A 13602-nucleotide genomic window follows, 5' to 3' on the forward strand; every position below is an offset into this window, starting at 1 on the left:
GTTGGTTTCTCACCCGAATCAACGTAACGTCACAAGTCTTCTCGAACCAGCAAAAGCTCAACCTTGAAGCTTCAGGAATAGTTTGAATTGTTCAGCTTCTGCATTCTAAATTTGCTTCCGTCCATATTGCTTCTAGAATATTCTGCTTCCGTTCGAAAAATTCTTTTGCAGGCCCATAGCCTGTTTCAAAACTGAGGTTTTTGAAAGAACTTGTTGGTTTAGCTGTTGAACATTGACTAACTATATTGTATAGGCGATGGAAGCAGTGCCGTTTTTGGGTGATGGTTTTTCACTTGGGTAAGAGGGATGCGGCTAAAATTTCACCCAACTTTTGACATATCTTAAAAATTTTTCTTAAGGAGAGAAAGTATAACTTTTCGCTTCCATCGCCCATTTCTTCATAACTACATGCCTTCTAGGATGTTGTTTAATTATTCTAAGACTACTTTGTTGCACATAATTAGCATATTTACAAAAGTTTACAAGAATAAATCTACACGACAATGTACAAATAAGTGGGGTATCCCGGATTTTCTGGTAGAAAAAAAATCAACTTCTGAAAAAAGCAATTAAATATTCGTTTTGCTTTGCTATGCTGTATCTCATTTCTCAATGAATCGATTTTCTAAACTTAAGTTTTTTTTCGTTAATTGGATTATAATTTTCTCTTAAAAATCTCAGTCCTTCAGTATATTGGAATGACGATTAAGATGATTTGAATGCACGTTTCGGGTCATATTGACCCGAACAGCTTTCGAAGATTAAGGGTCCAGACTTAAGGTCCGTCCTTTCGGGACCTGGCACAGGTTTGGCCTCCAGTTACAGTTCAATGACAGACAGTGATCAGTTCAGTCACAGCTAACAAAGCTTTTCCAAAAGACTCGCCCTTTTGAACGGGATGCTCCAAAAGACTTCCCCTTAACTAATGTCGGTTTCATGAAGATTTCAGCAGATGAGTGGTCGCCTACTATGACATCGTCTTACCTACGTCGCGTCAAGAGTTCCACGAGTGTACCGCATTCGTTCGCCAGTGTCGTCATAAAAGAATGGGGGTCAGTGAAGCATTTATATCCGTAAATCTGCAATCGCCAGAGCTTGCAGACACGTTTCCGCTCTAGATTACTAGAAGGTATAACTACTGCCTAGAACAGAGTAGGCTGGTGGTTTTAGTGATGGTGAAAGATGTTAGTCATAATATCTTTGAAAATGTACGCCTCAAGGACTAGTCCACACTAGACGACGAATGTTCGATTTTGATTGCGAGGCGGAATTTTGTTGGAGATCTCTTCAAAGAAATATGAAGTTTTACTAAGTTCCTGTATGTGTGTGTACGAACGTTTAATATATATATTCAATATAATGCGCAATATTCTGCTTCTCGTATATGTATCACAAATTCGAATTCTGATAAAAGTTATTTAGGTAGTTACAGTAGATATTTTTTTGCCAAAGCTTTTGTAGTTTTCCTTAGGTATCTAGTCGTTTTCACCTGAAGTCGCTTGCTCACGTGTGTTCAAATTGTTGATAATGTCGCAGACCAGTACTAACCACAATTTGTTATTCCCTTTTTTCAAACCCATCTATTGACCCATGTTCTTAACATCACTATCATTTGTGTGTGTGTCCGTCCCTCGTGCATTCGTGCAACCATCATCAATCAATCCTTGAATGTGCCATCAAATGCAATCGTCATGTTGGTTGGTTGTGTGTTTTGAACACCCCATGCCCCACATTAAAAAAAAACCACACGCTCACACGAATATCAAAACCACCCATCCACCGTGCGCCCGCGCCTAAGCAGAACCGGCGCAGCTCCGAAACACACGAACGGCTGCTGCTCCGCATGAAGCGGTCGCAGTCGGTATCCCAGCAGATTGGCGATCGACCGTGCAGCCAAGATCTGCTGGCCCTTAATCATGATGTTTTTTCCTCCTCCCATCAGCAGCATCATCACCATCATTCCTCCTCAGCGTCCCAGCATCATGTGGGTGGTTCGGGTTCGGGCAGTGCCGCCGGTGCCCTAGTGGGGACAGCAGCATCCGGTGGGCTGCTGAACAACAGCAACAATACCCACCTAACGAGTCCGAATGCGTCGAATGCCTCGACACCGACGACGGTTCATCCGTACGCTCCGCTGCAGAGTCCCACCCCGTCAATGTCAATTTCGAAGTAAATTTTTTTGTATTCTCAAAAATCCGATTGCTCTATGTTATTAAAATCCTTCTTTTTTAGTAATCGATACGCTGATTTAGGTGACATTTTCTCGGAAGTTGGTGACATTAGCGTATCGGCACCGGCCTCGGCCAATCTAACGAAGTTGTCTCAGCGGCAGATTCCAACGCCTACATCCGCCGGTGGTAGCAGTATCGCTATTCCACGGCCACCATCTCGAAGGTCTGAGGCAGCAGGTTAGATTTTCATTATTTAAAAACTATTGAGCGTTTACTAAATTCATCTTGTCTTCAATCAGTTCGAGGAAGAATAAGTCCAGCATCGCAAATAGCCCGGGCAGACAGCGTGGGTAGCTTAGAGTTCCGAAGTCCAAGTGTTGGAATCGGATCATCGCGAGGTCCCTCCCCGTTGACGATCGGTATGTCCGACACGATTCCGCTAGCAGTTGCCTTCCACGAAATCATTCACGCATTTTTCCGGTAAGTTGAATAAAATAGGAATTTCTGAAAACAAATTGGTAATCCCAATCTTTTGTCTGTCAGTGGTTCGGACGAGTCTCGATGCCAGGTCAAAATGTCCGGGGATATGATGCTGTCTTTCCCGGCCGGTATAGTGAACGTACTGGCCAACAATCCAAACCCGGCCAAACTGGGCTTCCGTATCAAGAACCTGCAGAATCTCGACAATCTGATTCCCAACAAACAGTTGATCACGATCGACAAGCTACAATCGACGGCTTTCAGTACGACGCTCGAGTTCAACATGCCAGTATTAACTTCGATTCTGAGGCGGCAGTCGGAACAGAACCCGACCGCTCCCTATTTCAACGTCGACGTACTCAAGTATCAGGTGAAGGCCAAATCGGGCGCCGCGTCCTGTCCATTCCAGATGGTATCGTACTGGAAGTGCGAAACAAAAAATACCGATATCAAAATCGACTACAAGTACAACAACCATGCGATGGCCGTGGCCTCGCCACTGCTGAACGTTTCGATTACGGTTCCAGTGGATGGCGGAGTAAAAAATGTGCAATCTAAACCTCATTCAGCTTGGTAGGGATATTTCAATATGTTCATCCGTTATGGTTTTTAACATGATTCCTTATGCCCCTTTCAATAACAGGCAAGGTGAATCGAACCGTTTGGTGTGGAACTTTACCGACATATCTCAGCACTCGGATAACGGTGGGGTGGATACGCTCAGAGCGCGGCTTGAAGTCGGAACCGGGCCCTCAAATCCGGCCATTATTTCTGCACAGTTCAACTGTGAAGGAACTACTCTTTCCGGGATCGAATTCGAACTGGTCGGCACGGGTTATCGGCTCTCGTTGGTCAAACGAAGATTTGTATCCGGTAAGACGCCTTCTCGATTTATCATTTGAGAAACAAGCTTTTTCAATCTTCAATCTCCTATCGTTCCAGGCAAATACATCTGCGAAGGAGACGGAGTTCGAGGCGTTAAAACGCCTACGCCGCCAAACGTTGGGGTCCTGTCGCCCAGTCCGTACAGCAACAAATCAACCGGATCGGGCGGTTCCGGATAGCACAAGCTGTATTTTTTCGACTAGAATAACGATTGGCATTGGTATGCCGTCTCGATAGTTTATGTGATGTTCATATAATACCTACCTTGTAATTCATAACCGGCTAGATGCAGTGTAGTGTTGAGATATCAAGTTGCACACAGTTGTTATAACGAAGAAACCTTATAGTACGAATACTTTCCGCCAACATTTCGGTTTATTGCGGGACCGACAGATTTCTCTGTTAATTTTGTTTAGTTTCCGTTTGCTATTGAAAATGAACCGTTGCCTTTTTATCCAAGATTGTTAAAAATAGAGTACTGTCAGCAGACGTTTAAATATTCAATGAAAAAGAATGTACGGAAACGAATATGCCATTGATAATTTGTTGCTGTAAATACTCAGCTAAGAGTAATCCAACATGTATTTTCTATTTCATTTTCCATTAGCGTATATATTTCCAGACATTCTCAAAAATAATTATTTTCATTGGACCTAATGTATTATAGCGTATAGTAATGACTGTTGCAGTTGTCGTAGGCTAGGAGAATGAATTGTTTGTATATATCCTAACACTCTAAGAGCGTATGCTGTATTAGAGATTAAGTACCAATTTCAATAACTTCACCTTTCACATTTTTGGAGGAATTTTCCTTCGCTCCCGTAGCCTATTGATTAGTTGCCAACGTTAGGACGTATTAGCAACAACAAAAATGTTCAATGTTTTCGGTAAAAAATCTTTCAATTCCGTCGTCATTTGAATGTGAAGCTTCCCCGAGCATGTAGCTTATAGATAATACATACTGAAACAAAATGAATCGAGAACTGATAGGAGGAAATACAAATCGTGCCAGATAAATCTAAACCTTCTGGTGGTATCGCGATTGAACGGAAATACATTAGGCGTTGTAAGTAACAACACTTAGCAGATATATGTCAAACATATACGAAATAAAGCTAGGATAAATTAACATTAAAGCGAAATCTCACGACTATCGCCGGCAGGCGCGATAGGGAAATCGTAAGATTATAGTAAAGCAAACGAAATAAGAAACTTATGCATAGGCACTAAGTTTTAACTAATGTAAACTATCTGCAATTCTCAGAATTAAATAAAATGCCTCATATATTAAAAGGTTAGTTGTAAATGATAGATGAATATTGAGAAAGTCAGTAAAGTTCCAAGAAGAATCTTCCAAACCCTTAGAATAAATGTAGAGAGTTGCATTAGTGTTGATATCTCATTAAGTCTGTCAAGCGTATTTTAGGAAAAAAAAACATATTTTAAATTTAAGTATTTGAAAGTTATCTAATTCTTGTTTATTTTTCTTTAAAACACCATTTTAAGATTTGATGGCTAACGTTCAAAAAAATGGTTTTACAATTCAAAAACCAAACTAGGGGCCTGAGGAGTATTTTGCTTAAAATCTCTGGTGGGGGATTTCGAGCTACAGTAGCGATACCTGTCATGGTACAGATCATCATAAAGCTTTCTGAGAAAAATATTCTTAGTAGTACACACTTGGCCAAAGATCTGAACATATCTCACAGAATGCTCCTCCCGATCCTGGAAGATGAACTTAACCGCAGACCTCAGATATCAGAGGTCTGCGACGTTACTCGATCGAAAGAAATTTCGTCAACGGTCATTCTAATGAACATTTTTGGAAGAGTAAAGGGCATGCAAACTTCGTTCTTTTTAGCAGGCGCAAGCCCAATATAAACCTCTGTAAGTAGTTCCAATCGCTCGAGATGTCATTTGCTACCATCGAGCAGTTTACGACCGAGTATCTTGTTTACGTTAACGCTCTTGAGGTAGAGACAGTGACTAAGATAGTAACGGATCGCTGCGAATAATCCAGGATACCTGAGGGATGGATGACCCCATAGATGTTATAATCCAAATACTTAATCAGTTAAATAAATTTAAAAAAATATCCTAGATATTCTTTCCATTCGTTTCCCTGCCTTCAACGCGATCGGATGGTTTTTTCTTTCTCGTCGCGTCAAAAGGTTCTGATTATTCGAGCGTAAAGTGCAAAAGTTGTGAAGATGAGCCCGTCACCGGGTGACAAGCCCAGTCGAACGGTACCGGAATGGATGGATCCAAATAACGTCCATGGACGGATCTATTACATTGTTTTACGAGGACTTGGAGGAGTAAATTTTCCAAAAAATCCGTTTGTTATCGGCAGAACAATCGAGCAGCATGCAGGAAAAATAGAAGGTGCCTTTTTTGAGAGGAAGAACAATTGGTACGTGCTGAAAAGTCGCAGTGTCGAGCAATGTGTAAAAATTGCTTCCTTAAAGCATCTTCTCGATGGAACACCCATCGAGATTTTGCGCCATCCGAAATTGAACTTCCGTAAATTTGTTATCCGATGCTCAGAAGTGGACGAAATGACGGATGAAGAACTCAAAAAGGAACTGGCTCCGCAAGAAATTACGGAGGTTCGCAGAATAACAAAAAAAACTCCAAAAGGAATAGAAGGTACATCCACACTCGTTTTGACCATCAACTCAACTGTAGTACCAGAGTTCATTGACTTTGGTCTCCTTCGTGTGCGTACTCGCCCTTACTATCCCCAACCATTGCTCTGCAGAAACTGTTTACAGTACGGCCATCCAAAGAGCCGCTGCCAGAATGAAACAGCCTGTAATGTTTGCTCTGGTCAGCATGCTAGCGATAATTGCACATCGAAATCCAAACCGTTTTGCCAAAACTGCAAAGGACAACACGCTCCCGTTGCTCGTGAATGCCCGATATGGAGAAGGGAAGAAGCAATTCTTAAGTTAAGCACCGACAGCAATATTTCTATTTCGTCCGCCCGTAAACTAGCCGAAACCAACAGTAATGCATTACCCACTTACGCAAGTATTACAAAAAACCAGCCAAGACAGACTATTACTTCAACCAACACACCGCAGCAGAAAACACAAACCGAAGGAAAAAAAATACAGCAGCAACTCACCCAGCAGAAAAGAATTCACCACCAGCCAGCAACAATAGCACAGCCAACGCAGCAGACTAGCTTTACGGATTGCGCTTCTCCGCCTCGGAAGAAGATCGTTTCATCACCAGTAGAAGCTATGGATAAAAATGTTATCATCGAAGGAAATCCTCCCAGTTCCCCACAGGTCCCTTCTCACCCTTCTTCAGCAAATGAAGTTAGCAGTGATGAAAGGACCAATTATGATTTACGTGCGAGTACTATCGCACAACAAATTCGCAAGCCCCGATAACATACCCCTTCCCCTTTCTTTATCATTCCCAATTCCCATTTTATAATTAAATTTAAGTGGATTACTCGGCACAGAGAAACTTGTAAAAGTAAATTGCCTAAATAAATTTTAATTAACAAAAAAAATATTCTTTCCTGCTGTAATTTCCCATGTTTGACTAACATTTTCACATGTAAAATATCAGGTATAAAATTGATTTGAAGGTCAAATTTTCGTGAATGTTTAACTTTTGAACTTTTTCAGAAAATATACCTGCAGGATAAGGACAATACTACATTTTTTTATGCCCATTTTGAGAGGATTATAGAAAAAGAAGCAAGAAATGGGCCGTTTTTTTAACGAGCATGTACAGATAGCAGTACCAACACATGAAAAAGGTCTATGTTCGTTTATGACGTTTCGAGAAAAAAGCGTTTGAAAATTTTACAACCTTGATAAAATCGCTAATTAAATTCACGCGGAATCTTCCAAGTCTATATACTTAACCCAAACGGTGGGTAGAATCATTCTTAACATGTTTGTATCGATAAAAGGGTATTTTCATGGAAAAATAGCTTGCCATTGTTTATAGAACCTAGCTGCAGTATGAATTTCGTTTAAATGGTTTATACACCCTTTGCTTTGTACTGTACGTTTCATACGTGTGAGTGAGATGGAGATAGAATTTCCCCTATTTTTTGAGAAACGCTTATGGTTCTCCCTCTGGGAGTGAGTGAATAGATCCCCATATTTTCCCCCTTTTAATATTTTGCATTTAGGCCATTTGATTTATTGTGGAGTAAAGGGTGTATCAACAAATTTTTGTGGAGGTAATGTCATATTATGGCTATGTCTTTTGCTCAAATTGCATTTTAAATCTAATAGAAACTGATAAACTAAAACGGTTTTTGTGATGAGTAGAGTTCACATTGGGCAATTTGAATCCACTGAAAACGATTTTTTTTTAAATTTTGTATAAAATACCCTTTTTACATATTGGCGCTGATATACTTTTTCATTTAAATAAATGAAAACATTAAATGTTTTATTTAGTTTTATTTCTTTAACATTTGAATAACTTTGACAAATTTTTTTCCAAAGTTATTCAAATGTTAAAGAAATAAAACTATTCGTCTAATAGGTAACCATCCCTACATTCTCGTGTATTTTGAAACAGCTATATGAAAGCCCCTCGTCGTTTCAAGCGGCATTCCGTTTTAACCTCAACTTACCATCGCGTTTCTGAAGGGATTGTTTTGGACGCGATTCTCTTTTCTCCTGCTGGTTCGTGTTTGCATTTTTCGTTCCCGCTTTCAGCAGCGCAGAAAAATTGTCAACTCGCATCGCACAGCTCCATCGTTTCGATCGGTCTTGTGTGTTCACATTGCTTTTTTCGTCGGAAGGAAAATCGTTCTTTAGTACTGTTGGCTAAATTTTATCCCCGCGGAAACTACTTCTCAAAACAATGGCCCTCCGTTTGTTCCGACGAAGCCAGGAGCTGGTAACTCCGATCATCAAAAGGGTGAGTTACTTTAAGTGGGGTTGTTTTTGATGAGGAATTTTTCAAAAGCCCAAGAAAATTTGTTACATAATTACATACATTCCTATTCCTGTGATTTTCGTTGAATTTGAGTCGAGATCGATTGAATCCTTATTTTGCTTTCAGGGATGTGTGGTTTCTGCCTTCGATCTGCAGCACAAGAACCCCATCCAGAAGAAGGTGGACCAGATTCCGGTAGCTCAGTACGGTGGCCGGCACACGGCGACCATGCTTCCGGGCGGTGGAATCGGTCCGGAGCTGATGAACTACGTTAAGGAGGTGTTCCGTTTCGCTGGTGTTCCGGTCGACTTCGAGATTGTTGACATTGATCCAGCGAGCGAGGGCAATGAAGATCTCGAGTACGCAATTACTTCGATGAAGAGGAATGGCGTTGCCATCAAGGGTAACATCGAGACCAAATCGGAAGAGCTCGGAGTCATCTCCAGAAATGTTGCCCTGCGTAACGAGCTGGATTTGTACGTGAACGTGTTGCACTGCAAGTCCTACAATGCCATTCCGGCTCACCACAAGAACGTGGATATATTCATCATCCGACAGAACACTGAAGGTGAATATGCCATGTTGGAACACGAGAGTGTTAAGGGAGTCGTTGAGAGTATGAAGATTGTGACAGAGGAGCACGCCTATCGGTTGGCCAGGTGGGCGTTTGAATTTGCCCGAAACAATGGCCGCAAGAAGGTGACTACCATCCACAAGGCCAACATCATGAAGCTGGCTGATGGGTTGTTCCTGAGGGCTGGCCGCGAGGTTGCCAAAGAATTCCCGGACATTCAGCATAACGATATGATTATCGACAACTGCTGCATGCAGCTCGTGTCGAATCCGCATCAGTTCGACGTGATGGTCACCACCAATCTTTACGGAAGTATCACATCGAATGTGCTGTGCGGTTTGGTCGGTGGAGCGGGACTGTTCTCGGGACGGAACTATGGAGATCATGTGAGTTTCATTGAGTTTTTTAAGGGTGAACTAAAAATTTTCGTTGATACGAAAAACTATTTTTCTCATTATCATGAACAGTACGCTGTGTTCGAGCCGGGCACCCGTAACACCGGCACGGCCATCGCTGGCAAGAACATCGCCAACCCGGTCGCGATGCTGCAGGCCGCCGTAGACATGTTGTACCATTTGGGCCATCGGTACCATGCGGATTGCATTTCCGATGCCATCCACAAGACGATCGAGGTCGATGGAATTCACACTCCCGGTAAGAGAGTTTGAACTCTTACAACTGAACTTCTGTAACTCAATTGTTATTTACCATTACTTTAGATTTGGGCGGACAAAACAGCAGCACCGATGTCGTTCAGAACATTCTGCAGCACCTGGCCGAGAAGCGAACCTACTGGTAAGTTTGTCGTTTTCAGTTTCCTAACGAATTTTTAGATGCGTTTTGTGAATACTTAGGTAGATAGTAATTAGATCAAGGGTGTGTTTTTTGGGATAAAAATGGAGTGTGTGTACGAGTGGATTTTTTTCTGTAGATAGATTAGTTATATTTTTTTACGTAGTTGCCTAATCGATTTGAAATTGATTAGAATAGTAAATTGATTTTGTTTTGTTCCGTTTGTGGATAAGTATGTTTGGGAGTGTGTGAAATATTAATCTTACACAAAATGTAGACTAGAAAAATACCATCGATAACAACTAGAGTTGTGTAGTGGTTAAACAATGTTGTTTCTTCTTTTCTCTCGTGTCATATTTCTTCCATTTTTTTTTTTCGTATAACATGCTAACAAAACCCCTCCAACGCTCATCAACTAGGCAACACGGAAAGGACAACTAAAATTCTGTCGACAGTTTTTTTTCTATAAGATTTTGATTCTAAAATACTTCTACTTCTACATTCTTCCGATTAATTGGTGTCTGGTGTACTGCAGCATTTATTCGATGCAATCCTTTTTGTGTGAACTTTCCTCATTTATTCTATTCCGATAGTGGTTAATAAAGTGTGTTGGGTTTAAACTTATTTTAAATTTTCCTGAATTCAATTATTAAAAAAAACCTTATTTTAGTGTAGAGAAAATTTAATAAGGAACTATTGGATTAAATCTTAAAGACAAATTTTACTGAACTTATTATTACCTACCTATTTATTTCAACTTAACTGTTCAATTTAATTGAATGCCTTAAGTGTTTCCAAAGTCAAAATGGCTTAGATCAATAACTAATGTTGTTCAATTTAAAAACGATGCAAAAAGGAAAGGCGAAACGCGATAAAATGGCAAAAAACACCAAAAAGACATAATTCTGGAATAAAAAAAAAATTACAAAACCGACAAGGAAAATTTCACAAAATTACGAAAATGATAATTATATAAAAAAAGACAAAAAGTGATTGACAATAAAATGAAAATAAAGAAAAATTAAAAAAGAACAACAAGATGAACAAAATGGTATAAAAAAAAATACCTACAAAAATGACAAAATTAAAAAACCAACGAAAATAACAAAAAGGCCAAAAATGACAAAAATACCAAAATTTACAAAAACGTCTAAAAGGAAAAAAAAACATTACCAAAATGATAAATATTACAAAAAATGATAGAAAGAATAAAGAAAAACAAAAATGTTAAAATTGACAAAAATAACAAAATGATATAAATGACAACATGGCAAAAGTGACAAAAATAGAAAATAAACAAAAATGAGCAAAACGGCAAAAATGACAGAAATCACAAAAATTTAAAAAAAATTATAAATATGACAAAAAATACAATAAAAGATTAAAAATACGAAAATGGCATAATAATTAAACTGTTTAAAATTTAGCATATTATAGAAAAAGGTGATGAAAATAAAAAATTGACAAAACTTACCAAAATGAACAAATACACGAAATACCAAAATGAGAACACTGTCAAAAATGAAACAAATGATGAACAGGAAAAAAAACATATATAAGAAAATGGTCAAAAAAAAAAAACAAAAATCACCAAAATGACAAAAAGACTAAAAATGACAAAATGGCAGTATATAACAAAAAAGACAACTGATAATAATGACGATTGGCACAAAACTATAAAAAATGAAGCAAGGATAATAAGAAAATAATTAACGAAAATTACCAAATTGATAAAAAAAAGGCAGATAAAAAAAATTATGTAAATAACAAACAAATAACAAATAGAAAAATGACAAAAAATATTACCTACCTACAAAAATAACAAAATAAAAAAAAAATTCCGTTAACACTTAAAACGTGCCATAAATGACAAAAATGAATAGATGATAAATGGCAAAAGGAAAAAAAATGACAAAAGTACAAACATGACAAAAATTACAAAAAAGTTAAGAATGACAAATTCTGAAAAAAAGATAACTGTGACAAAAACTACATAAATGACAAATTAGGCAATTAATTACAAAAAGACAGATGAACAAAAATATAAAAACCAATAGAAAGACAAAAACGAAAAAAAAAAACAAAAATTGCAAAGAGGCAAAATAGACAAAATTTAAAAGCTACATAAATTGCTCAATGAAAAAAAGTACATACAGTATTGTTCCGATTTTGTCAGCTCCCGATTTTGTCTACCCCCGATTTTGTCTATCCCCGATTTTGTCAGCATTTGATCCCGATTTTGTCAGCCTTCAAATTTAGTAGAAATTTTCTGCTTTTGAACTAAAATTTCCAGTCATATAACACGGTATGTTTTTTTTATGGGGTTGTCCTGACCCACGTAGAGGACCACTCATTAACCACTTGGTATTTTAGGGATCATTCAAATATTACGTAACGCTTTTAGGGGGGGGGGGGGAGGGTGTATAGCAGTTTGTTACTCTTTGTGGATTTTGCTTTGAAATTTTGCTTTGAAATTTTGAGACGATTGTGTTACGTAGGGGGGAAGGGAGGTTGAAAATGCTCGAAATTTGCGTTACGTAATATTTGAACGGCCCCTTAAGGGTTGGGGGTGATTGAAGGTTCATAAGAGTTTTCATTGATGACGAATGGAAGGCTGTTGAAACTTGACCACATTTTGATCATGTTTATGGATAGCCCTTAGGGATCATCCATAAACCACGTAGACTTCAGGGGGGAAGGGGGGGGGGGGGTCGCCAAAGTCTGAAATGATCAAAAATGAGTCTACGTGGTTTATGGATAGTCCCTTAGGGAACTATCCACAAACCACGTGGATTTGTCGTTTTTTATGAAACATTTTTTTTTTCTTTTTTAATTCAGAAAAATAAAGGACGTTTCAAAGGAGAGAGGATTGGCAGCACTGCCCGAGTGAGGTTGATTTGATAGTTCGCTGGTGGAATTTTTAAAATATTAATTGTAAAATGGCTTTGAAAAGTCTTGAAGGTTGTTGATCAAATTGTAGTGAAGTGCTTCTTCCGTTTGTGATCTAGAGAAAGTTTTTTTTCTCGAAAAATAGCATAAAAAGGTGCTTTTATTTTGAGCTTGGCAGATGGGGGCTAGAACTTAGCCCTCCGGACCAACACGGGAGTGCTGTATTAGAAGATGAGCCGGGCCTTGTAGGATGTGATCCAGATTATACCGAAGCTAAGTGCATTTTTTCCCTTGAATCGCATTTTTTAATGTTAATTTTTCTTTATTGAGAATGTTTATTCTAAAAGTTGTTAACTCATAACCTATATTTTAGTTTCGTGAAATATTTCTCTAGAAAATTGAAACCTAGCAAACTACATACGAACTTGCGTGCAAGTAGAGCTAAAACAAAAGCTCAGCTTTCGAAAGCATCTTATATCTGAGCATACTATTTAAGAAGCTTTTTTCAATTCACGAAGCTTCACTCGTTACACATCAGAAAACAATTTTTTCTGGAGTTAGTTGAAGAAGTTTTGAACATTGGCATCGAGGAAGAAATTCTGAAAATTTCTTCGAAAATACGTTGAAGCAAATTCACGAGTGGTTGAAATTGAGAACCAGAAGAAAGTGTAGGTTTATTGAAACAATTGTGTCTACGATATTGATTTTAACTAGTGCTATAACTGAGAGGCTTGTACTACACCTCAGGCAGATGAAGTAAGGACAATCCAAATTCGAAGGAAGGCTGCTGAATGAAATGAGTGGTTTGTTTTTATTAATTTTGATTGAACTATTAATCATAAAATCACAACTTTAGTACAACAAAGGAATCGAGTTATTTACGGGAATCGA

At 38.6% G+C, this 13602-nt stretch overlaps 3 protein-coding genes across 16 annotated transcripts in view; 2 read left to right on the forward strand and 1 right to left on the reverse strand.

Moving 5' to 3' along the window:
- Nucleotides 1-4829, forward strand: part of LOC129756296 (F-BAR domain only protein 2) — a 67843-nt gene extending 63014 nt beyond the window's left edge. For 13 of the 14 annotated variants that reach the window (XM_055753134.1, XM_055753135.1, XM_055753136.1 and 10 more), the window contains 6 exons: nt 1943-2169; nt 2233-2408; nt 2471-2651; nt 2715-3224; nt 3295-3524; nt 3594-4829. In XM_055753134.1, coding sequence (XP_055609109.1) covers nt 1943-2169; nt 2233-2408; nt 2471-2651; nt 2715-3224; nt 3295-3524; nt 3594-3715 — 1446 coding nt within the window. In that variant the 3' untranslated portion in view covers nt 3716-4829. The remainder of the gene's footprint in view (nt 1-1942; nt 2170-2232; nt 2409-2470; nt 2652-2714; nt 3225-3294; nt 3525-3593) is intronic. The other variant, XM_055753126.1, reaches the window with a different exon arrangement.
- The window catches only part of LOC129756308 (V-type proton ATPase subunit e 2-like), a 404689-nt gene that overhangs the window by 338569 nt on the left and 52518 nt on the right, over nt 1-13602 (reverse strand). The gene's annotated exons all lie outside the window — the stretch shown is intronic.
- LOC129756303 (isocitrate dehydrogenase [NAD] subunit gamma, mitochondrial) lies at nt 8220-10446 on the forward strand. Its single transcript, XM_055753146.1, has 5 exons — nt 8220-8438; nt 8583-9416; nt 9498-9684; nt 9750-9825; nt 10242-10446. The coding sequence occupies exons 1-5, from the start codon at nt 8382-8384 to the stop codon at nt 10261-10263; spliced, it is 1176 nt and encodes a 391-aa protein (XP_055609121.1). The 5' UTR covers nt 8220-8381; the 3' UTR covers nt 10264-10446.

Source organism: Uranotaenia lowii, chromosome 3 (genome assembly GCF_029784155.1).
Source record: "Uranotaenia lowii strain MFRU-FL chromosome 3, ASM2978415v1, whole genome shotgun sequence".
NCBI lineage: Eukaryota > Metazoa > Arthropoda > Insecta > Diptera > Culicidae > Uranotaenia > Uranotaenia lowii.